The sequence below is a fragment of the Choloepus didactylus genome, chromosome 15, assembly GCF_015220235.1.
Source record: "Choloepus didactylus isolate mChoDid1 chromosome 15, mChoDid1.pri, whole genome shotgun sequence".
Lineage (NCBI taxonomy): Eukaryota > Metazoa > Chordata > Mammalia > Pilosa > Megalonychidae > Choloepus > Choloepus didactylus.
Genome location: NC_051321.1, coordinates 84607825 through 84633411, shown reverse-complemented (window position 1 = coordinate 84633411; position 25587 = coordinate 84607825). Strand labels below are relative to the sequence as shown.

General features: G+C 43.1%; 2 protein-coding genes across 5 annotated transcripts in view; one reads left to right on the top strand and one right to left on the bottom strand.

Annotated features, from left to right (window-relative positions):
* WDFY4 (WDFY family member 4) overlaps positions 1-25587 on the bottom strand; it is a 278492-nt gene that overhangs the window by 51997 nt on the left and 200908 nt on the right. The gene's annotated exons all lie outside the window — the stretch shown is intronic.
* On the top strand, positions 1721-24684 carry LRRC18 (leucine rich repeat containing 18). 4 transcript variants are annotated; one of them, XM_037804047.1, is made up of 3 exons: positions 1721-1861; positions 18974-19823; positions 23906-24684. In XM_037804047.1, the coding sequence occupies exons 2-3, from the start codon at positions 19060-19062 to the stop codon at positions 23916-23918; spliced, it is 777 nt and encodes a 258-aa protein (XP_037659975.1). In that variant the 5' UTR covers positions 1721-1861; positions 18974-19059; the 3' UTR covers positions 23919-24684. The 4 variants fall into 4 exon arrangements, 3 of the variants coding, with proteins under 3 accessions (XP_037659975.1, XP_037659977.1, XP_037659976.1); XM_037804049.1 differs by lacking the exon at positions 1721-1861 and adding an exon at positions 2968-3018; XR_005211804.1 differs by lacking the exon at positions 18974-19823.

The window sequence follows — 25587 nt, the reverse complement described above, 5'->3', positions numbered from 1 at the left end:
CTCGTGCCTGATTTTCACAAAGACCCAGTAAAATAGCCACGAGCTGCATTTGCAGATGGGGAAACAGAGGCAGGCCAGGAGGCAACCTGTAGGCTGGGGAGGGTCTGATGCATTGTCCCCGGGGCCTGGCCCAGTGCAGCTGCCCAAAGCTCCTGGTGGAACCAGACCTGACCCAAATGTGATGACTGGGAACACAGGCTCTTTCCACTGTAGGGGCAAAAAAAAAACAGAAACAAACACAATGCAACAACAATAACAAAAATCTTGCTCCCGACTAGGTAAAAAATTCTAATTAAAACAAGCAATTAAAATTGTAATTTGGGGGCCATTCAGCTAAAAAATAAGCATTAAAAAATTTAATCAATTATTTTTGGGTACACATGCCATAAAAATGTTGTAGAGTATTAAAAGTCTGGAAGGCCATGCGACATGAAGTTACCTCCAGGTGCTGGAATTACAAGTGGTTTTCATTTTATAAGGTTTAATGGACATATCCGCATTTTAAACAGCACTCACTCTTTTCTTGTATGTGTTTTCTTGTTTAAAATATTGATTTTATTTTTGCTTACCTGGGTTTTATGATTTCTATACTATTTATTTTCCAATTTAAATTATGTTCTTTTTGGTATATTCTAATGAAACAATATGCCAGGAAGTGAGATTTCATGTGATTTTAAATTTTCAAATTATCTTCATTGTCTAATTCATTTAATTCCATTTATTTTCTAAATTAAATTATCCATTTCATTTTATTTTTGGATTAAAACAGGAAACAGTGATGCATTTAAAATGCCTTTAATTCTATTTCAAATTTAATAATTTGTTTTACCCTTTAATCTAAATTATTTCACCTTGGTTTTTTGGACTTTCCAAAACCTTTACTGCTTCAATTAACTTTGAATTTCAAAGTATTAGTTATTTATTGATTGGTTGAGTAAAGTCTGGGTGGTGCATTTTGGAATATTTTTATTTTTTTTTTATAGATGCATTTGCTAATTTTTCTACAATGTTATTTTATTATTTTCATAGTATTTTAATACTGCAGTTTTTTGCCAATTTTTTCAACTTCTGGGAGTCTAATTAAAAGAGAAAAAACAAAACTGAACAAAAAGACAACAAATGTGCAAATAAATTCATTGCAGCCCTATTCATGGTAATGCCAAATTGGAAACAGCCAGAAAAGCAAATTGCACCAGATTCAGTGTTGTGCTTTCATTCAAAATGTAGACTTTAGTAACTACATATCAGCATTTAATGACCTTATACTAACTGAGAAAAAAATGATGACAGAGTGGTATGATTTTATGAACATTACAGTTAGTCTGATTTAATAGTGTAAAAAGGGTGCAAAGAGGAAACTGCAAAAAAAAAAATTCAAAGCAACAAACAGATAAGAGAAGGCCCTTTAAGAAACCAAAGAGACAAACAGAGATTTGGACAAATTATAAGGAAGTTAAATGGTATTTTATGGGACTGAATGTTACTGAATTAAGTCTTTTTTTCCCCTTCAAGAGGGCATATGTGGCTTTTTTCCCTCTGTTTGCAACGTTCACTGCAGACCGGTTACTATGACAGTTGGCACTGTCCCAGCACTATCAGTTCTCTCCCACCACACTGCTCGGTGAATGCAGGAATGAAAGTGCAATAATTGCAAAAATCAGGGGCCCCAAGACTCCCGTGGGCTCCCCTACAGGGGAAGCCAGGTCTGAGGGAAGTTTAGATGTTCTGGAGACCCTCTCAGCCTTCTGTCCTTTCACTTCCAGGCTGGCCTCAAGATTATGCTAATTAACTCAAGGACCCACGCTGCTTGTTGCCTGGTGACAAAGTTTCCCAGTCAGGAAGAGGAACTGGGACAAACTGGGTAAGTTTTTGCTCGGCTGGTGGCCCCACATTTATCGATTTATTTTTAACTTTGCCAAACAACAACTGCTTCAAACTCTGCTTTTCTCTCTCCTCCTTAGTGTAAGCAACTTTGGAAATGCCAGTTCTCCCGGTGTGCTTTCTTTACAAGCCCCAGACACAAGCTAATGCATTATTCAGAAGAGAAGGAAGCTGGCCCCAAGCTCCAGCCAGGAAGGGCAGCTAGCTAGGGGCATGGCAGGGGGCTCCTGGGTAGCCTGGGACCCGGGGCGAGCTGGGGAAAGGAGGTGTGCAAGCCAGTATGTCTGACTGTCTTTCTAGCATCTGGATCAGCTGGGGAATTTTTGCTGCCCTGCGAGCAGATGGAGCCCTGTGTTTAAATAACTCACCTTCCCCTAATCAGTCACCCCTCTAAGGGAACCAAAATGAGAACGCCTGTTCGCTCAGGGGGCTCGGAGCCCATTAATGCAGCTTCAGCGGACCTTGCCTTATTCTTTCTTACTGCACTTAGGTTTATAGTGCAATCGTCTTTTGAGTAATCAATGTAAACTCCTTCTACAGGTTTTCCTAAACACTGGAGCCCACTAACAATTAGTTAAGCCCTGGGCTGGGCTGGCTGTTGAAGGATTCTTTATGGAGTGTACTAGAACACAGGCTTCGGGTCCCTATCTATCTGACAAGCCTTGCAGGAAAAGGACAGCCTATTACTTAGGGACTTTGTGACTTTGGGCACATTCCTCAGCCTCTCTGAACCTCAGTTACTCCATCTGTCAAGTGGAGATAAACCTCAATGCATCAAGTGGTTGTAAGAGTGACTGAATATCTGCAACAAGCCTGGCCTGGTGTGGGTGGCTCAGCAATCCATCCACGCAGGATTCAAATACAAATGCATGAAAAATGCTGCTTGCAGTGCCACCACCTGGCACGTAGTAGCTGCTCAATGCATTTGGGAACCATGTGGATGTTATGTAAACCAAGTCCTGAAGGACAGCTCCAGGTGATGACACGAGGCTCAGAATGGGTAGGAAATCTTGTGCCAAGCCACACAGCTGGAAAGGGACAGAGCTGTGACTGAACTCCAAGTTGGGGTGCTTCCTTCTGCCTTCTGGAGCTTTAGCCTCTGCCTCTTGGGGAGAAGAAGGCAGGAACCTGTAGCAGGTGAGGAGTGTCTTTAAAGATGGGTTTGTTAGCGCCTCCTGCTTGGTAATACGGCTTCCTCTTGGGGCTCCAAGGCTCTCCTTCCCACTGCTGTCTGATGCTGCGATGCTGGTGACACTGAGCTGGTGTGAGCGTGACTCCACACTCAGCTTCCCAGGCTGATGGCCGGCGATTTTTCCAGGCCCCCTGTTACTGTATGGACAACCGAACTACAGGTCTCCTTCAAAGTGGCATGACAGCTACTGTGCTGCAAGAGTCACCTCCAATTTTCAAGCCACTGCCAATTCAATTCCTTGCCAATTTTCAGTTTCCTAGCTCTCTGCCCATCTCCGATAATGGAACTGGGTAATGGAACCGAGCGGGGTCTGGCTACATTGTGGGGTTTCTGTTTGGCAGGGGATGAGCCACCAGGATAGGGCTCGATCTGGGAGGGGATGACAGTTCCCTGGTGGACCCGGCTCAGCTCACACCAGTGTCTGGAGAACACGATGAGTCCCTGTAGGCACAGAGAACCAAGTTTATCTCAGGCCATTGTAAAGTCAGACTTGGATGGAAAAGCCAAATGGCAGCTCAGCACACAGAGGAGGGAACCGAGCAGACGCCAGCTCTGCCACACCGGAGGGTGACTTTGACAGCGACAGGCTCTCCGGCTGCCCTTGTAAAGTGGGGGGATGGATTAAAGGAGCGAGTGCACATAAGGCACTTAGGCACCATCAGCTCTCAATTAGAGGGACATTACAGAGAAAATGCTAGGGGTCGCTGGAAGTTTCCGTCTGCTCCTGAGCGTCCTCCGTGCCTGGCCCACACCTACATTTCAGGAGAACGTTCCCTCGGCTCTGCCCCCACACAAAGCCTGAATCCATGGCTCCTTCTGCTCCTGAGAACACACTGCCCTCCTTTCTTGCCTGCAGTGGGCTTCCCTTCATCTACTCTCACTTCCTACCTCTATCATCTTCCCAGAAGCCAGAGCAATCCTTCCAAACAGCCACCTTTTGTCATCTGCCCCAGCTCACATAGCCCTGCCAACCCTCTGACCCCACTGTCCTTGACCTTTTCCTTGTTCCCCAAGCTGTGGCTCCACCAGCCACCTCCTTTTCCTCAAACACCCCGAGCCCTCCCCATCCTTAGGGCCTTGGTGGTTGGCACGTCCTCTCGCAGGGGAACCCTTGCCCAAATCCTCCCTTGGGGCCTCCTTTTAGCATTTGAGTCTCAGCTCAAATGTCACCTTCCCAGAGGGCCCTTCCCCAACCACCCCCATCTGAGTTAGCCACCCCCTCTCTCTCCCACAGATTTCCTCCTGACCCTGACATTCCTGGTTACATCATCAGGTTCTATGTTTTTCAGAGCATTTACACCAACTTGTTCTTGTTTGCTTGCTTGACTTTGCTTCTCCCCCAACTAGAACACAAGCTTCAGGAGAAGCATAACAGTGTCTGACATGTTTATGCACATCTCCTGATCTGACCTAGGGTGCAACTCAAATAAAAATTGTGTTTCGCTCTAGTGGCTAAAAGGGAATGAAGGTATAATCACCCCTAGATGCTGCTATCATTAATTTTTCTTCTTTTATTATCTGTATCATTAGTTGTAGAAATTTGTTAAGTGTTTAAAAGGTTGCAAAGACTTTGTTTTTGGGAATCACCAAAGACATTTCCTAGCATCCTATGTTTGGGATGAACGATTGGGGAGACGTGTCCTGGGGATGCCAATTTGAGGGAGGTGATATGGTGCCGGTGGGTGAACCTATTGGCCATCGTAGGAGCCAGATTACACCTCACTGTTATTAATTATAATAAATCTACAATTCCTAGCAGGCTACTCACTTAACATACTTTCATAACCTCATTTACTCTTCACCACAACTGCAGATTATTACGTTTTCTCTAATCTGCGGATCAGTAAACTGAGCTCAGACACATTATGTGGTTAAAGAAGGCCAGCGCTGGAGTGGGGCTGGAACCCAGCGCCCCTTGTCTCTAAGCCCCTCTGGGCCCCGGCCGGCTGCCCGCACACCTGCCTTCTGTTGCGTGTAAAGGAACAGACAGGGACTAGCCCACAGGTGACCATTCTTATCTGGAAAATGTCAACCAGTGCTTCTATCCTAAATAACACACTGGCTGCTCTGGTGCCATCGTTGGGGCCATTTCTAGCAACAGTCACATCTGTTTGCACAAAGTCATCAGTGAAGGGGCCTCTCTTTTTGGTGGTAGTGCTCAATGCTTCAGGAGTAACTTCATATAAGCCTGGTAAGGATTCAAGGAGGAAAGGGAAATCTGAATTTAGGAAGTTTCTGCAGAATAAATTCAGGATTAGAAGGTAGAGCTCCTCTGAAAGGCCTTGAATGCAAGCAATGAGTCCCAAACTATTCTTTTGCACCCTTGAACTTAAAACACCCCTTGAAAAATTGGACCACAGACTTTCCAATGAGCTTCACCTCTGGATGAAGGTTCTGCAGAGAAAGTTCAGGTGCTGCTTAAATAAAATTCCCTCCTCCCCTTCTTGCTCCTTATTGCACATAAAAGGCTGTGATTTTGATATCACGGTCATGCTTCCTAAAAAGCTGTGGGAACTCAGCAGAGAAAGAGGCCACTGGGGTTGACCGTGGGTCCTATGTACATCTAAGTTTTTTCCGTAACATTATATCTTAAACTTTTTGCCTTTCACCATTTTCAGGAAGCACCTTTTTTTGGTTACTGCTGAATATTAATTTCATTCTATGAATATACCATAACTATTTAATGAATCATCTATTGTTAGATATTTGCAACATTTCTATTTGTTTTTACTATTTTACATGACACTGCTATAAATATATTTATACCCAAAGTTTTGTTCTTATTTCCTGAAGAGATATTCTGGGAATAGGCACCTGTCCTTATTCTCCAGCCTCGCTTCCTATCTTTGTCCCAGATCATCAGGCCGGCCATTGTTCTGCCTTTGCTTTTGTCCAACCCTCCCTCTGGAAAGCTTTTCCTTCTCCCCTTGGTCTAATCCAACTAAGCCAACTTCACCTGTGATGCTAAGAAACCCCTCTCCAGCCCTCCAACACACTGCTGCCACGGCCAGACAGTTCATCCCACTATTATATGCATCCTCTGGAAATCTGGAAAGCCTTCACATCCCCAAGAGTGCTCTATCTAGGGCTGGGCACACACCAGGGGACCAATAAGTATTTGGTGTGCAAGTGACGAAGCTTTTCCCCAGGGAATCTTACCTTAAAAAAATTCTTCATTTTCTAGAAATCCCTTAAAAGCAGACGGAAAAGCAATGGGTTGAGTTGCTTACACAGCAGCTGATTATAAGCTATGAAACCTGGGAGCAAGCTGAGAGCCTTGCTAGGCAACGGGAACTGGGACTGGCCTTGTTAAGCACCAAGTATTCACTCCTTCCACCAGTATATGCCAAGGGCCTACTATGTGCCCTGGCACTGCTCTAAGGGGTGGAACGCATCAGTCAACATTCAGACCGAAAGCCCTAAGCTCATGGATTTTAGAGTCTGGTGGGGGAGGACAGTGGAGTGAAGGCAATAAACATAAATGTAAAAACAGTTTGTGTATACTACCGAAGTTAAGTTAGTATCAAAGCAAACAAGATTGTTATAGATTCAGGATGCTAAATGTAAGTCCCATGATAACTATGAAGAAAATATCGGAGAACACGTAAGCTTGTAGAGACATTAGAGTGCAGGTTGCCAGGGGTGAGGGGCAGGGGAATAGAGAGTTAATGCATGACCAGTGTAGGGTTTCTGTTTGGGGTGATGGGAAAGTTATAATAGTGGATGGTGGTAAGAGTACTACATTGTGAGTGTGATCAATCCCACTGAGTGGCATGCTTGGAAGAGGCTGAGATGGGAAAGTTTAGGTTGTGTATATGCCCTTGCAAATAACAACAACAAAAAAGACAACTAAAGGGGCAATGGCAACTCAATGCAATACATGATCCTGGATGGGATCTAATAACGGGGGAGAAAAGGCTCAAGAGGACATTATTGGGACATATGAAAAATTGGAAGATAAACTGTAAGCTTTATATCAACATCAAGTTTCTTAAACTTAACAATTGTGCTTTAAGGTGATTACATAAATGAGAATGTTTATCCTTAGCAAATGCACATGGTGGTATTAAGTGTTCAAGGAGTGTGATGTTATAACCTACACTCAAGTGTTAAGAAAATGGATTGACAGACAGATGATAGATAGATGATAGATAGATAGACAGATAAACTGAATGATAAAGCCAACGTGGCAAAATGTTACTATTGGTGGATCTAGGTATCTGGGGTATAGGGGCAGGTTGGAGTTCTCTCTGTTAGATTTACATTATTTTTATCACTGTCCTGTAAGTTTGAAAGTACTTCAAAATAAAAAGTTTTAAAACAGTAAATGTAACAAATTGGTAAATTATAAAATGCATCATAGCTGTAAGTGCCGTGCCGTGCCGTGCACACTGACAGCAGACCCCACCGGCCATGTGAGGGGGTGGCCCTCAACCTTAGGGGTCCCATGTGCCCCAAGAGCTCGGTGTCTCCTTGTCCCCCTGGCTAAAGTCATCGAAAGCCTGCAGCCAGGGGACAGGGATGTCACGGTCAGGATGCCAGGCTGTAACCTAGACACATACGTCTGATGCGGGGTTCTATCTGGTTAGAATCCTGGAGCCCGGGCTCGACCGCGTATCCATTACACCACCCTGCTCCCAGCCCCTGGGTCCTGCGTTCCCTCCGCTCCGCCCTCCAGAAGCAGCTATTTCATTATCCCCACTTCTCAGCAGAGGAAGCTGGGGTGCAGGGAGGGTGAGAGGATGGCTCAGCATCCGTCAGATGGGAAAGGGGAGCTGGGAGCCAAACCCCCTCACTCTAAAGCCCGTGTGCCAGCGGGTCCCTGAGCCCCAGTTTCCTCCTCTGCATAAAGGAGCCTGAGAGAGGAAAAGGAAATCCTGTCTGTCTGGCAATAGTGGCACTTAAAGTCCAGCAGTTGAAACAGAAGGGACGCTCACCCTCAGGGTTTAAGGGGCCGTGATGCCTTCTGCTCTCCCGCTTTTCGCTTGGTTTGTGTGTTTGGAATGTGTTGGCTGATGAACGAGGCATTCTAGTCTGTTCCTTAAATTAAGAATCTTAATATTTTATTTTAATTGTAAGGCACCTATTCCCCTTTGTTCCTTTAACAAATCCAATTAAAACAGAGCACATTCCGAATTACAAAATAGATGCCGTTAAACCAATATGAAATCGTAATCTTTTGTTATTGGGCCTTGTGACCCCCTGGGAACGTTTGCTCCAAATAAAAGTTGAATTCCATATTATGCACAAGGGGCAAGGGGGCGGTTTGGCAGCCAGCGGCTTCCCAGCAGCCCACGTGCGGACTCACGCTGGTGCTAAGGACACAGAAGTAAATAACGTTTGGGGGAGACAAAGCCATGAATGCAGAATACCCCAGTAAGATACTTATAGCTGCACTGATCAAATTAACCAGATAATCGCCAAATGAAGCCAACTGATCATTTCAATAGAGACAACTCCACTTGCTGCCGCAGAGATACAGGGAGCCAGGAGATAACGGGAAAAAAGCCTCCCACCTGGAAGCCCCGGCATGAGGCTGGCTGTGTGATCTTGGTCAACCCACACAATCTCTCTGAGCGTTGGCTTCCTTGCCCGTACAATGGGAGGGAGTGCCAACCTCAAGAGGAGTGTTCTGTGGGTTGAACAAAACGGCAAACAGGAGGCGGCTGGTGAACGGAGAAGGCATTGTGCCTCTCGGGGGTGATAGCACCACTGGACTCCATGCGGGAAGACTTTGTTGTTTCAGAATAGGGCAGGTGCATCTTTCAAGGGGGTCAGAGTTGAAAGTGGCTCACACGGTCAGGTTCACACTCCCAGCAGGCTGCACGCGGCCCCTCTAGGTCATCACCGTCGCCAGCACCTCCCAGGTCATTTTGGTTGTGCAGGATGAAAAAGCTGTGTCTTTACACTCTCAATTCTTGACTCACACGCACAAGTGTTTTCACACTTGACCTACAAGAAGCTCAGGCCATGGGGGGCGCATGGGGGCAGAGGATGGACTGAGGGACAGTTCCTTTCTCCACCACTGCCCACTTGGGGGTCCACACTTACTAAATGAATTGATTTGTGGCTTTACTTGTACCATTTAAACAGCTCACTCTCTTTCTCTCTCATACATATGATCAAGCTCTTACAGCTAAATGATCCCACTAATGCCATTAAAATACCATGAAAATTCATACCACTCATACAGATTTAGATGTATGCACACACCACACACATGCACATGTATCAGCGAAAATGGGCGCACTACACGTTGGCCCCTGGGCATGGGCCAAGGTGACCCAGTTTCTTTGGGGACCCTGATTTGCATGGGGTTCCTCAGCAGTTAGATCTAACTTGGGTCATTGGGCACCTGCATGGCTGACCCCTGCAGGGAGTTTGGCCACAGATGGCATCTCCTTCTCAATCTCCACTGAGTTGGCCAACTGCTTCAGCGGACTGGACTCCATTCCTCTCTAAATGCCATCCCAGATCCCAGGCTCACTCAGGCCAGATGAAAATGGACTCAAGTGAGCATCTGGTCAACCTGAGTCTGGGCATCCATGACACCCCGTGGTTCCAATGCCAGAGAGTCCATGCGGGACCAAAACGGCAAGGCACCTTCTCAGGAATGTGGGGGGTGAGGGAGCAGCAGCAGCCCTTATTTTCTGTTGCAGAGGTGGGAGGATTAGATGCCAGAACACCACCCTCTGCTTGGAGTGAGTGGGAACCACCTGCGGCAAAGGCCTCAGCGGGAGGAGAGGAGGGAGGTCGTGTATGTGGTGGAAAGGTCACGAGCTTTGGCATCATTCACTTCTGGGTTCGACATTGGCTGTGCTCTTTGTTGTCTGCATGACCTTGTGGAAGTCCCTTGACTTCTCTGGACCACAGTCTCCATATTTTAAAAGTAGGGTTGGCATTTTGCAGAGTTGCTGTGGAGGTGAGAGATACAGGAAGAGCCCAGCAGCATGCTTGCAACTGTTATTTCTGTACATATCAATAGTGCAACTGACGGTTCTTAACATTGTATAGCATTTTCATAATCAGTGTCATAGAACCCCAAACCAAGGAGCCCCCATAAGACTCCCGCCCATGCCGTCTGCTTACCTCTTCCGCCACTGGTTCCCCACCAACAGTTCCAAGAGCTCTGTGGAGATACTGCTGTGAGCTGCCCAGTAATCTTTCTGCCTCTGATCTGTCTCTTTTCCTAGCAATCTGTTCTCCTGCCCATAGGAAAGTGGGTTCCACATAGCACAATCAAGGACAGTTAATGGAAAAAATAAAAGCCCTTCCCAAATGCAGGTGACACTGGAAAGCAAGTAGCACCCGGACCGGGTGCTGGAGAAGTGGCAATTCTTTCTCCCACCTCCCCGTACAGGCTACACCTGAGTCCAGAATTAGCACAGAGTTTCCAGATACACACACGCGAGGGCTGGAACCCACAGTCACCACCTGCATTTCCGCCTCCCCACCTGCATTTCCGCTTCCCCACCCCACCTCACACGTGAAGCTCCAGCTCCTCCTCACTTTGGAGCAAGCAGTCCTGTCCTGGGACGGGCACAGGCTCAGAGGCACAGAGAAGGCCTTCGTAGCCCATGGGAAATCAACACATGCCCAGACAAGGGATCTCAAGAGGGTTGGGAGCAAAATGCAACACTTTTGAGTGAGTGAATTTGTTGAGGGGAGTTTGCCTTATTTTCTTTTAAGAGATGGCTCATGTGCAAAAGATATTTCTTAACTACATGGAATGAAGTTAGCCCCAAAGGCTGGCTGTGAATTGGCAGCAGCTTTGGGGTTTCAGTTCTACTGTGCACCCATCCTGTATCTCAACGTATCAGTCAAAAAAAGTGAAATAATTCTTGTGAGATTGTGTTGGCAAAATGTGCAGAGATATCGGGTCTACAGAAACAGTAAGCCTTATTTACAAATGTAGTTGAAGATACACGAGTGTGAAGCACTAGATAAATTCTATGATTGTGGCGATGGTTATGATCTTAGAATAGGAAAATGCTCACAAATATTTTGATAGCTTGCCATTATATTTTTAATTTGGATATCCATGGGGTGCCCCACCATGCTCCTTGATTCAGAATGACTAGCTAGAAAAATGAATTAGAAATTAAAGTCAAATGAACTGGTCCAGCTTTTCCAAAGTATTTAAACAAATTGTACAAGACGAAATTTAATCTTACATTAGATTTAGAAACCTCTCATATTTGGGATTTCTAAGTTGTTCATATGAAATGGAATTGATTGTCCATCTACCCATCTCTATCTATCCATCTATCTATCTATCTATCTCTCTATCAATCAATCATATGTATCTATCTATCCATGTAATCTCTTTCTATAATTTTCAGCCACCTTTGTGTGGGTTGATCTCCTCTGACATTTGAGAATTCTAGGAATTGATAACGACAGGCCCTCTGATTTGTCTTGATTGTATCAAAGATCATCTTTGTCACACTTATTTCACCAACACTACTGTCCCATCAGTGGGCAGGCCTGGGCGGCCACTGGCCCTGGAGAGATAAGTGAGCAAAGGGCCATTCTGGTTTCAGTTCCTTTGAGGTGGGCTCTTGGCACAGGCCTGCTTCTAGTTGGCCTCAGCAGCTAGGGGCACAGGACAGACTCTGAGCCACTCGGCACACCCCGCCTTCTGTAATCGAGAGCAGAAGTCCCAGCCTGGAGTAGAGTGGCCCTGAAAAGAAGCACAAATGGGAGGACCCTGATTCTGCTCCATCGGGCCTGGGGCTGTCTGGGGACCCAGGCCCACTGGCGAGGAGGTGAAGTACATTATCCCAGCCAGCCTCCAGCTCTGCCTTGCTGGTTTTTAATGAGCAGGCTCAGAACCAGAGCACCCGCTGGAGGAAGGCTCCTTAATGGAACACGACTCTGCAGACAGCTCCATGCTGCTTCCTCACCGTCATTAATCAGAGATGGGAGGGCTCCTTATGATACGAGTGGGCTGGAGGGTGGGCAACCTGATGGCTCTCCAATCTACTGGAAGCACCCCTGCCCATACAGGTGACTCCCAACCCCTGCTTTGGTGTGTTTGGCCTCCTTAAAATATATATTAAATATAACAAACACCAAAGCCAACCCAGCTTTTGAGCACTCCGAGGGGAACCTGGTGTAATCAGTGATATTCTAGAATTTGTCTCCTCGTGCTTAGGGACCGGTCTATTGCTTACCTGAGTGTAGCACAGAGTCTTGGTACATAATGAGTACTCAATATACATATTCAGTGAGTGAACAAAGGAATGAAAGCATGGATAGCAGCACATGGACTTGGCTTAAATTTGTCCCAAAAGGTCAATACGGATCATGGACAAGGTAAGCTTTCCTATTTGTTCAGGCCTATCAGGGTGAAAATAAATGCAGGAACATGCAATATTCAGGACATAAGTACGCTAAGACGCTATTCATTGTCTATCTGAAGTTCAAATTTAATTGAGTATCCTACATTTTTATTTGCTAAACCTGGCAACCCTACCACAGGAGATGTCATTGATAAACACAAGATCAGCACATAGGCTGCCCTGTTCTCAGTCCATCTGTCTTTAATTAAGCTTCAACCCAAGTGCAATGGAGCAGTTTTTCTGCCTTGTGAAGAGCAGTTCCCTGCAGTGTGTACAACTTCCTCCCTGTGTACACACGCACTATACACACCTACATTTAAGTGTGCCACAGCAGTGCCAAGATGGCACACATTTGGATGTGCTTTAAGGGAAGGAACAGGCCTGGGAGGAGGTATAAACAGTCAAAAATTTCCACGTTGGGTTGAGGAAGCAGCCGTGGTTAGAAATGACACAAATAGAGTATGGAATCGCAACTATTTTTAAGATTTTTTAAAATTATTTTTTAAATTATTTACAATAAAATCACCTATTTTGTATACGGTTCTCTGAGCTTTAACGTATGTACAGACTCATGTAAGCACCATTACAATCGTCCCAAAAAACTCACTCAAGCTGCTTCCTAATAGTCAAACTTTGCCCTCACCCCTAATGCCTGGCATTTACTAGTCTGTTTCCCATCCAGAATACCTATAAATGGAATCATTCATTATATATCATTTTGAGATTAGCTTCTTTTACTCAGCAAAATGCTTTTGAGATTCTTCCAAGTTGTTGCATGTATCAATAGTTCTGTCTTTTTATGTGGGCTAGTATTCCATCATAAGGGTATACCACAACTTCTTTATCCAGCCACCAATGAATGACATTTGGGTTCTTTTCCATTTGGGGCAATTACGAATAGTAGAGCAGCTATAAACACACATGAACTAAGTTTTCATTTTTCTAGGGTAAATACCTAGTTGGTAGCATTCTGGGTCATATGATATATATACAGTTAGTTTTATAAAAAATTCACAAACTGTTATTCAGGGTTCCTGTGCCATTTTGCATTCCAGTTGCTCCAAATCCTCACCATTGCTTTGTACTAACAGATTATTTTTTTAGATTTTAGACATTTTAGTAGGCACGTAGTGACTTTAATTTGCATTTCCCTAATGACTAATGATGTTGAGAAACATTTTGTGGGCTTATTTGCCACCCATTTATCTTCTATTTTCTTACTGTTGCATTTCAAGGGTTCTTTATATGTTCTGGACACCAGTTCTTTGTTGAATATGTGATTTGCAATTATTTTCTTCAATCTGTAGCTTGTATTTTCATTCTCTTCACAGTTTTCTTTTTCCACAGAGCAAAAGTTTTTAATTTTAGTGAGTCTGATGTATCATATTTTCTTTTATGGATGATACTTTTGCCTAGGTCAAAGTCATGAATATTTTGTCCTATGTTTTACTCTAAAATTTTTATAGTTTTACATTTCACATTCAGATCTATGATCCATCTGGAGTTTATTTTTATAAGGTTTAGGTTGATGGTTAATATTTTTGCATATGTGTAACCAATTGTTCTGATGACATTTATTGAAAAGATTATCATTTCTTCATTGAAGTGCCTTTGTCAAAAATCAATTGGCCATATTGAGTATATTTGTGTGGGTTTATTTCTGGAGTCTATGTTTTGTTCCACTGATATATGTGACTATGCCATCACCAATATCACACTATTGTAAGTAAACAGCAAGTTTTAAAATCAGGTATTGTGAATCCTCCATCTTTATTCTTATTTTTAAAAATTGCTTTGGATTTCTAATTCCTTTCCTTTCAACATAAATTTTAGATTCTGTTTTTACATATAAATAAATAATACTGCTGGGATTTTGATTGTGTTGATCTTTAGGTCTATCTGGGGAGGATTGATGTCTTAATTATATTGAGTCTTCCAACTTATGAACATGGTATTTTTCTCCATTTATTTAGGTCTTCTTTGTTTTCTTTCATCAATATTTTTTAATGTTGATCATAGAAATCCTGCATATTTTTTGTTAAACTTATGCATAAGTGTTTTGGGCTTTGGGTATTATTATTTTTTAAACTTTGGTTTCCAATTGTTCATTGGTAGTATACAGAAATGCTATATGGAGTTTTGTACCCTGTGACCTTGCTAAACTCACTTATTAGTTGTAACTTATTAGTTATAAAAGTGTTTTTGTAAATTTTGAATGATTCTCTATATGAACAATCAGGTCATCTGTGAATAGGAATAGTTTTGTTTTGTTTTTTCTTGTCACATGCATTTTATTTCTTTTTCTTGACTTATTGCACTGGCCAGAATTTCCAATACAATATTGAATAGGAATAGTGAGAGTTTACCTCCTTGCCTTGTTCCTGAACTTAGAGTGGGGTGAAAATATTCAGTCTTTCAGCATTTATGATATTAACTATAGTTTCTTTGCAGAAGTCCTTTATCACATTAAGGAAGTGCCCTTCTGTTACTGGTTTGCTGAAAGTTGTTATCATGAATGGATGCTGAATTTTGTCAAATGTTTTTTTCTGCATCAATTGAGATGATGGTTCATTAACGTGGTGCAATTCATTGACTGATTTCCAAATATTGAATCAGCCTTATATTCCTAGTATAAACTCCACTTAGCTATCATGTATTATTCTTTTTATAAATTGCTGTATTCAACTTGCCAATATCTGCTGAACATTTTTGAGTCTGTTCCTGAGGGATATTGATCTATAATTGTCTTTCTTTTTATTGTCTTTGCCAGGTTTTAGTATAGGATAATTCTTACTTCAAAGGAAACATTAGGTATTGTTACCTTGTCTATTTTCTAGAAGAGATTGTATGCACTGGTGCTATTTCTTTTTTAAATGTTTGGTAGAATTTGCCAATTAAGCCATCTGGGCTTGGAGGTTTCTTTTCATTTTGGAAAGTTTTCAACTATGAATTCAATTTGTTATAAGTCTAATGGGGTCATCTATTTCTTCACTGGTGAGTTTTGGTAATTTGTGCTTAATTTCATCTAAGTATGTACCTAGATTTGTTCCTAATATTCTTCTATTGTCCTTTTAATGTCTGTGGGTTCTTTAGTAATATCCTCTTTCATTCCTCATATTTACAATTTGTGTATCTCACTTTTCATCATCAGTCTCCCTAGAGATTTACCAGTTTTATTCATCTTTCAAAGAACAAGCTTTTAGTTTCATCGATTTTCTCCACTGACTTTTCTGTTTTCAATTTTATTGATTTCTGCTATTATCTTTATCTCCTCCTTGTGCAGACTTTAGGTTCATTTTTCTCTTCTTTTATTAGTTTCTTATGGTGGAAGTTTAGATTTCAGAACTTTTGCCCTTCTAAAATGAGATTTTAAGACTATAAATTCTCCATAATCACTGCTTTAGTTGCCTACCACGAGTTTTGATTTGTTGTATTTTCATTTTTGTTCAGTACAAAATATTTTCTATTTTCCCTTGAGACATCTTTGCTCTTGGATTATTTAAAAATGTGCTGTTCAATTTCTAAGTATTTGGAGATTTTCCATATATCCTTCTGTTGTCGATTTCTAATTTAATTTCATTACTTTCAGTAAACATTCTTTGTAGGATTTCAATTTAAAAAAAATTTTAAGGTTTGTTGCATGACCCAGAATATAATCTACATTTGAGTATGTTCCATGTGCACTTGAAAAGAATGTGAATTACACTGTTGCTGGGTGGAGGATTTTGTAAATGTCAAGTACATTCAGGTGGTTGATGGTAATTTTAAGTTCTTATATATCAGTGGTTCTCCCTTGGAGGCAATTTTGGTTCCCAGTAGATATCTGAAAATGTCTAGACACACTGTTGGTGCCCACAACTAGGAACTTGGGTGGTGCTACTGGCACCTAGTGAGTAGAATATTCTGGTCTTCTGCTAAATATCCTACAACGCACAGACAGGCTTCTCCCTCCATCACACCCAACCCCAACACCAAGAAGGAATTATCTGGCCCAAAATGTTAAGGGAGCCCAGGTTGAGAAAGTCCTACTCTATATCCTAGCTGCTTTTCTCTCTACTTTCTATCTTCATTACCAAGAAAGGAGTATTGACCAGTCCAACTTTAACTGTAGATTTGTCCATTTCTTTCAGTTTTATCAGTTTTTGCTTCATTTATATTAAAAGCCTCTTGTTAGGTGTTTAGGTACCAGTTTAGGGTTTTAGGATTTTTATGTCTTGTCGGTAAAGTGTCCTCTTTATTATTATATATTTTTCTTTATCTCAGCTAAACTTTCTGGATCTGAAATACACATTTTCTGATATTAACAGTCACTCCAGCCTTCTTTTGATTAGTGTTTGCATGATGCGTCTTTTTCCAATCTTTTACTTTAACTTACTTATGTTTATTTAAAGTGAACTTCTTATAGACAGCATATAATTGGTTCTTTTCTCTTTTTTATCCATCCTGATAATTTATGTCTTTTAACTGGTGTATTCAGGACATTTTCATTTAATACAAATATTGACACATTTGGATTAAAGTCTATCACTGTAATAACTGCTTCCTGTTTGTTCTCTCTGTTTTCCTTCTCATGCCTTCTTTTGCATAATTTGAAATTTTTCACTCTTTCATTTTATCTATTTTGTTTTTTACTATACCTCCTTGTCTATTTTTACAGCAGTTGCTCTGGGGATTAAAATATACATACTTAACTTTTCACAGTCTACTTAGAATTAATATTTTACCACTTCAAAAGGTATTAAAAGCCTTGCTACCATATAGATCCCATTAACCTCCCTCTCCATGCTGCAGTTGTCGTATGCATTACATCTACATATATTGACATCAGATAGTGTTGTAATTTTTGTTTCAACCATCATACATATTTTAAAGAACTTACGAGGAGAGAAATAGTCTACTGTATTAAATTTACCCAGATATTTACCATTTCTTTGCTCTTTATCTTTTCTTCCCAAAGTTCCAAGTTTCTGGTATCTCCCTGTCATCTGAAGAACTTTTGGCATTTCTTTTACAACAGCTCAGCTGGTGGCAACTTCTTTTAGTTTTCAATCATTTGATAATGTCTTTATTTTGCCTTCATAAAGGAATGTTTCTCTGTCTGGGTTGACAGTTCTTTTCTTTCAACTCTGTAAATAATGTTTTCCCAGTACCTTCTGGCCTCCATGGTTTCGGCTAAAAAAATCTACAGCCTTTGGCACTGTGTTCCCTCTTGTATAATGTGCTGTTTTTCTCTGGCAGGCTTTAGGATTGTTTCCTTTAATTTTGAGCAGTTTCATTGTGATATTTCCAAGTGTGGATTTCTTTAGTCTATGTTATTTGGAGTTTGCTGAGCTTTTTGCATCTATAATTTTATGTCTTTCCCCAACTTTTGGAAGTTTTAAGTCAAATAGTTTCCCTAAAATAATTTTCTGCACCACCACCCTTTTTCCTTCCCTTCTGGGACTCTGACGGCACAAATATTAGAACTCTTAGTTTTATCCCACAGGTCCCTAAGTCTGCATTTAATATATTTTTTCCTCTGTAGTTCGGATTATGGATTTGTAGATTTCCTTGATGCCGAGACCCAGTCTCCCTTCTCTTTACAATCGGGATGATACTATGAGATTTGATGGATGGGTAAAGACTAGAAACAATATATCTAAAGTTCCTGATAATATTATTTAAGAGCTAACATTAATTGAGATTTTACTTTGCCCCAGACACTGTTATAATTTCTTTGTAATATTAGATGATTTATACCACCTACACTTACTAAGAATTCTATTGTATATGTCGGGGGGAGGTGGGGCAGGGGCTGTTTTCACAGCTCCAGTAACTGACCTACCTTGCATTTCAGTGAGAGCAGGAGGAGGGGAAAGGCCTCATCCCCTTTATCTGAGCTCTGCTGGGCTGAACCCAGGCTCCCTCCGTGCTCATGGAGAGAGGAAGAGATGCTGCTGGATACAGCTTAGGCACATACCGATACTCATAGCCGGCTCCTCCTCTTTCCTGCTCCTCTTGCACTCTAGTTATAGCAGCCAAAGCCTGCCTAGTCCCTTTGGGTCCAGAAGGGGAAGAGGGCTTTATAGTAAGTCATTCATAACTCCTACCTTACTCCTTCACATCCAAGCTTACGTTGCTGCTGGGAACTTAGCAGCTCCATTCTAAGAACTCACGTGATGACTCTAAGGAAAAACTAGACTTTTGTGGGGGTCTGGGGCGTGGCAGATATCCACAAACACACCCACCGACACATGTGCTCCTGGGGGAGATGTATGCAAAAGTCCAGGTCAACAGGGGCTGGGGGAGGGAGGAGATTCATGAAGACGAGGAATGGACATGGGTAGAGGGGTTGGAGGCAATCTCCAGGACCACCCTACACTCCAATTTTGCATGTGGGAAAATTGAGGTCTGCAGAAGGTATGCAATTCCCTGAAGAGCTTTGGCTGGGCTGTTCTTCTGAAGCTCTGTCTGATTTCTCTCCTTTTAAACCATTAGAGACTGAAGCATTATGATTTGGGAGTAGGCAGGTGCCCAATGTCGTCCCCTAACTAGATGTATTTTCTGTTCTTCTCAGATAATCTTATCTTCTAGCAGTCTCATGTGACTTTTCCTCTAACTGATCCCTGACCAACCAGACAACATACTCCCTTATTAAAAACCATGGCCAAGGGAGGGAAAGGCCCTAAGGGCAAGAAGATCACCCTGAAAGTAGCCAAGAATTGCATCAAAGTCACATTCGATGGGAGGAAACGTCTGGACTTGAGCAAGATGGGAATCACCACCTTTCCCAAGTGCATTCTGCGACTTAATGATGTGGACGAGCTTGACCTCAGCCGGAATATGATCAGAAAAATCCCCGAGTCGATCTCCAAGTTCCAGAACCTGCGCTGGCTGGACTTGCACAGCAACTACATCGACAGGCTGCCCGAGACCATCGGGCAGATGAGCACCCTGCTCTACCTCAACATCAGCAACAACAAGCTGACCAGCAATGGGCTGCCCGTGGAGCTGAACCAGCTCAAGAACATCCGCACCCTGAACATTGGCCTGAACCACCTGGACAGCGTGCCCACCACGCTGGGGGCCCTGAAGGAGCTCCACGAGGTGGGGTTACATGACAACCTGCTGAGCAACATCCCCCAGAGCATCGCCAAGCTCCCCAAGCTGAAAAAGCTCAACACAAAGCGGAACCCCTTTCCCAAAGTGGAAGAGTCTGACACCTTCATAGATTCCATCAAGAGGCTGGATACCTTATACCTGGTGGACGAGAAGGATCTGTGTGGGCCTTGCCTAAGGAAATGCCAGCAGGCCCGGGACAGGCTGAACAGAATCAAGACCATGACCATGGGTCCCCTGAGAAAGCCCATCTTTTCCAACTTGGTCTCACCAAACTCCATGGCAAAGGATTCCCAGGAAGAGTGGAGGTGACCTGGGGCCCTGATGCTGAGGCAGTGGGGGGGAAGATGGCAGTGGGCTGCATCCACAGATGACTGAGGGCTTCCCCAGTTACTCCTATAGCTTTCTCAGCCAAGACCATAAAACACCTTTCCCTGCCTCCTCTGCTTGTGATTTTGTTGATTTCAGGGCACTGGGTTCCTTGCATGCTTGCTTTCTTCTCCAATGTGCACACCCGCACACATAGGTACCGTGAGTCAGGAAAGGGCTTCTCCTCTCAAGTCTGCATCAGAACTCTCCTGACTACAGCCCAGGGCCCAGGTAGCTAATGCTGCTGGGACATGCTCCTTCTTATTACCACTGGCATTTCAGGCCCAGTCACCAGCTCCCAAATGTCAAGCTTAATCTATGGGAAGATCTTGAGTTGGGACCTCAGGATGGGTTGGTTGGAGGGCAGATGGGTGTTGGAGGAGACAGGGCTGGGCCACAGAGATGTGCAAACATCACCACTGAGTACTGACAGGTAGAATCTGGGACCCAACAGAGTACTATCTTTTTTTTTCTCTTATCTGTGCTTTCACAATTTGCTCTATTTGTTTTCCACACTAAAGTTACATGCCTCTGGCTGGCTGGGTATGAGTGAGGTTGCACACTCATCCTAGTATGTCCTGTGCTTTTCCAGACCCATGTAGAAATAAGAAAAGAAAGTGGGCAGATATGGGTTGGTGCATTCAATAAATAAATACCCTACTAGGTGCCATGTCAGGTGCAGGGGCTGTGTCCAAGTGGACAAAGCTTGGCTTCTCTTGCCCAATCTGTAGGAGAAAACAGTTGAACAAAAATGGGGCAGAACATCATCATCTCAGAAACTTTTGATGTCAAAGTGGTGCAATGTGCTGGGCTGGCCTGGCATTTGGAGGAAAGCCAAAGATTCTGGAGCTGGATGAGCTAGGTACATGATGGTTCAGCATCTTCTTTGCCATGTCAACTCAACCACCTCACTTAGCTTTGGTTCCCTCATCTGTAAAGTGGGAAAAATAACCATACTTGACTCCAAGGGTTGTTGTGCATCTAAAGCACAGCCCAAACCCTCAACAGATGTCAGCTCTAGAGCTTGGTGAAGTTCAAAGCTGAAAACAGGACTTTGGATGGCATCCCTAGTCAACCTAAATCTTTTGGCAGAAACAACCATGGTAGAAGAGATCCTTGCAATAGCTAGAACTTTCTCTGGACTAACCCTGCATTGCTCACTGATCCCTCTTCACTGCCCAGAAGGAAAAGGACCAGGGAAGATGCCTTTAGGAAGACTTTTCTTTTTTAATATCATGAAATGTCCTGTATTGGTGGCAAGGTTTCTAGTGGTCACTGGAAAAGCATTGAGGGGCATCCATGAATTCAATGGAATTAGCTCTTATTTTTTCCACACTGTAAACCATAGCAGATAACAGGCTTCATTTCTTCACTCCCCACTACTTATTTTCCTTTGTAATGTTTAGCAGTGACAACCCTATCATAGTTCAAAAACAACTGAATATAGATTCAATTCCCCATTTTAGAGTATTTTCTCCCCTTCGGTAAATGTTTCCCATTATAAAAGTAACAAAACCATAATATGGTTTCAAATGTTGCAGCATGAAATATCTATTTCCTTACTAATCATATTTCTGTGTTATTTTAATACGTAAAGTTATATCATTTAGGTTGTTTCTGTCCTGCTTTTAAACCCATGTCATTGCATAGTCTTAATGACCCATAATTCAAAACACCCTTATTATAGATATTCTTATGTTTATACTTAACTGTAAATGACTTTGGGATTCAAGATGTTTCTGATTTTTCACTAATAGAAATAATTTTGTGATGAAAGCCCATGTGAGTAAAATGTTTTAAAATATTTTGGGTTATTTCCTTAGTATAGCTCCATTACTGGAAATATTGTGAGAAAAGGTATGATTTTTCAATGGTTTTTAGAACATGCCATCAAGTAGCTTATAAAAGGTTCACACTAACTTATATATCTATCAATATACTGGAGAACCAGTTTCACTGTATCCTTGCCAGCACTGAGTAGTATCCTTTACATTTCTCTCTTCATTTAATCTCCAGAAAGGTTCACTGGAAGGCTTTCTAGAGATAAATGGAAAAATGGTGTTGTGACACGCATGATGCAATGACAAGCCTTCTCTGTATTTGCCACCTGTAGTATGTTGGCCCGGGAACACATCCATTAGGTCATCATCCTTTTATTTTAACTACTTTATTCTGACCCAAGAGGTACTGAACCCAGGTAATCATGAAAAAGAATGGCAGGTATTTATTTGTATATTGCCCATTGCAATTCATCCCCTTGGAGAAACACACACACACACACACACACACACAAACATATAATTGGAATGCCCTTCTTGGTCATTCAAAGGATAGGCAAATGAATAGGTATGAAAAAAAAAGGAAGAGTCCTGGTCTGGATCATGGGTTGGCCCCTCTACTCCCCTCTCCTGCCCCCTCACAGCACTCATCTCCATGGAACTTGGCCTCATCCTCAATCCTTCTCCAGACAGCTCTCCTGGATCAACTAGCAATTGATAGACTGGCATGCAAGATGAAATTTATTTGCTATCCTTGGCCTTGGCACTAAATGTGTTTCATTCTTATGGCAGTGTCTTTAAATGTATTGAACTTCACTGGGACTGAAAAATAAAAGGAAAGTGGGCTCTGCTTAGCCACAGTTAAACTCAAGTTAGCCATCTTTCCAGCAAGGAAACACTGGCTGTAGGATGAAGCAGAGACTGCAGGCAGAGACCAGTTAGGGATCATGTTCTGAATCTTATTTCTCGTTCTGTACAGGAAAAGGTTTGATGTTGAAGTTTCCTTCTCTCTAAAATACCACAGTCACCTTAACTTAGTGGAAATTATATTAAGGCTAAAAATACTTTTTAGGAAAACCATGGGGTTTCTCTGTCCTCAAATTGAACAAAAATCCTGTGCACGCCCACCAAATCACCAGCCCTTTCTGAAAGCCGGTGGTGACCTAGCTGCCTTGTGACCTCTGTATTTTGCCTCAGCTTCTTGTGTCTCCATTCCCAGGTTACACTCAAACATCTCCCTACAGTAGCTAATGGCAAAAAAAAAAAGCCTTCGATTAGGGAGGGCAAGCGGAGCGTCCTGGGAGCCGGGCTCTCTCGGGCTCGCCAAGCCTACCACTGCTTTGCTTCTCATATTCACTCTACTTCTCGTTGTTGTTGGCCGTTTGCATGGGGAAAGGATTTGGGAGACGGTTGATGTTGTTCTTTATGTACGTGGAGGAAAGCTTTCACACAATTATATTTTAAATGGGAAAAAGCAAGGGATCTAACCGTAGGTTAGGGCTCGCCATTTCACCACGTGTTGGTTTGGGGCAGCGACAGCCATGGAGGCAACGTGGGTGGAGGGAGTTGGAGAAGAATGGGCTTAAGTGAGGCTCTGAGATCATGGCTGACGACTAAACTGGAGTTGAAGTGCGTAGGGCAAGACAGACAAAGAGTAACCTAGGGATGGGGCCAGCAGCCAAGGCGTGGGCATTGAGCCATCGGTGGGAAAAGCTCGTAAACCCTGTGGCGTCAGTAGTCACGGCCCAGCAGGCTTCCGTAACTTCCGGTCCCAGCGATCCGCAGTAACTTCCGGTCCCAGCGATCCGCCTTTAGAGCCGAGAGTCTGTCTCAGCTGCGCTGTCCACGCAAGCACCCTCCCAAGGCCATGCTTTACCAGGAAGCCGGAAGGACAGGCTTCTGCACTGGGTTATGGAGCTGAAGGTGTCCTTATCTAAGTAACTGGGCACATTACAGATTTTTAGTCTCCGCAGTGTTGATCTCTGGGGAGTTGAGACTGAAGGAACAGAAATGGGGAGGGGGCGTTTCCTTGCTTTTGGTAGCGGAGCCTCAAAGGGCGGGAATGATTATTGCAGTAGATCATCTTATGGGGACTTCATAGCTTCTTATGGTTGATTTTTAAAATAATTCTTTCATTATTTTTCAAAACAAACTATGAAAGAAATAATAAACTCTTGACAATAGTTGACTGTAGAACTTTGTGCCAAAAAGTGACTTTCATTGTAAATGTTATCTTGAAATAGGCTCCGCAACTGAGTGAAGGTTTCAGGAATTACAAACACCATGTCACGATACAGTCAAGAATATGCGTACTTCTTTGCACTCAACAGCGACCTCCAGCCCAGGGAAACTTTTGACTCAACAACAAGGCGATCAGCATTTCAGACCTTGTCAGAGGACGTGGCGGTGGAAGGATGTCCTCCCAGCTCATTTCAAAGGCATGAAGTGTGCACCCCAGATATTTGAAAGGAAGAGCCAACAGACATCCCAGCCTTGGAATTCTCTGAATTTTCTAAACTCTGGGCTCAATATGAGCCAAGATCACTGGAAAGCCATACAGCTGAGCCAGATCATATGAGTGATTCAAGGAAATGACTGTATAGAACTAAGTCCAAATATTAGGATCCCCTTTTGCAGAAAACCAATATAAAACTTCTATTCTGCAGCATTCTTTTGTACTTTTTATAAAAATGGAATTGCTGTCTTTGTCACCCATTATCCCTTAGATAGAACAAATTTTATATTCAGTGTCAAGAGAAAGTACATGCCAGAAACAAATTTCAGAAAAACCTCAGTTTTCCTGTTGTCTGTCACTAGAAAACAATGTAACCCAACACCATTATTTTATTTTTCTGAGTTTCAGGACAATTAGGGAAACTAGATCACCTGGAAGGTACCTGATCACCTCTAGTTTTTATTTTTCTCCTTTAAACGTTTTTTGGGGTGATTTTTAAAGGATCATTGTACACTGTATTTAATTTGAAGTGGCCTTCAACCCTTTTTGGAAGGCTACAAATAAATGTAAGGGTAAGTATACAATCAGCAGTCTGTTCCTGCACATCCAGGTGCTGTTTCTATTCTCCTGACTGGCACCTCCCAGCTCGGTGTGGCCTGCCTGAGTCTCACACCTGGCTGTTAGGCCCTTGTCCACAGGTACTGGCTGACTTAATATTAGAAGCCCCTAGTGCCTTGCAGAGCCGTGTAGCCCAAAGAATGCTGCCATGCTGCCTTCAAATGGCCTAGTCCTGCAGCATGGGGAGACAGAATGGATGATGAACTCAGGTTCATCCAGGCTTGGCAGGTATTCTCCATTCAGGATCCAGGCTCCTGGAGCTTCCTTGAAAGATAGTTATGGAGGCAACTATGGTCACAGAAACTCCAGGCAAAGCTCTGGTACCCTGCAGCTCTAGGTTCCAGGGGAGGGAGGATAGCATCTAGAGGTGCCAAATCACTCATTAAGAGTGAGGGGCTGGAGATATCAAAACCTACTGTATAGGTTGAGCATCTCAGTCCAGGTGAAACCCCCCAGAACTGAATATACATCTCCTTCAGAGGGTAGATATTAGTTTTCACTAGTGGTACCCAACCAGCAGTGATGCATCTTTCAAGGCTCATTCTATGGACAGGGCTTTGCCCCTGAGAATCCCAATGGAAAACAGTCACATTCATTCCAGGCACACGATAATAGCCAGCGAAACCCTCCTAAAGCTGGAGACATCCATGGCCATCCTGCCCTGGGGCTCCTGTGGCTGGTGGCAGAGGGCTGGAGAGCAGAAATACAGAAGAGCTGAGAGCATGGACAGCCACCTCTTTCTGATTGTTCCATAAACACACCTAAAGGACACAGCAGGTGATTCTAAAACTAGACAAAGGAACTACAATTTATTGAGCTCCTACCATGTGCCCTGGTCAGTCTGACCTCAAA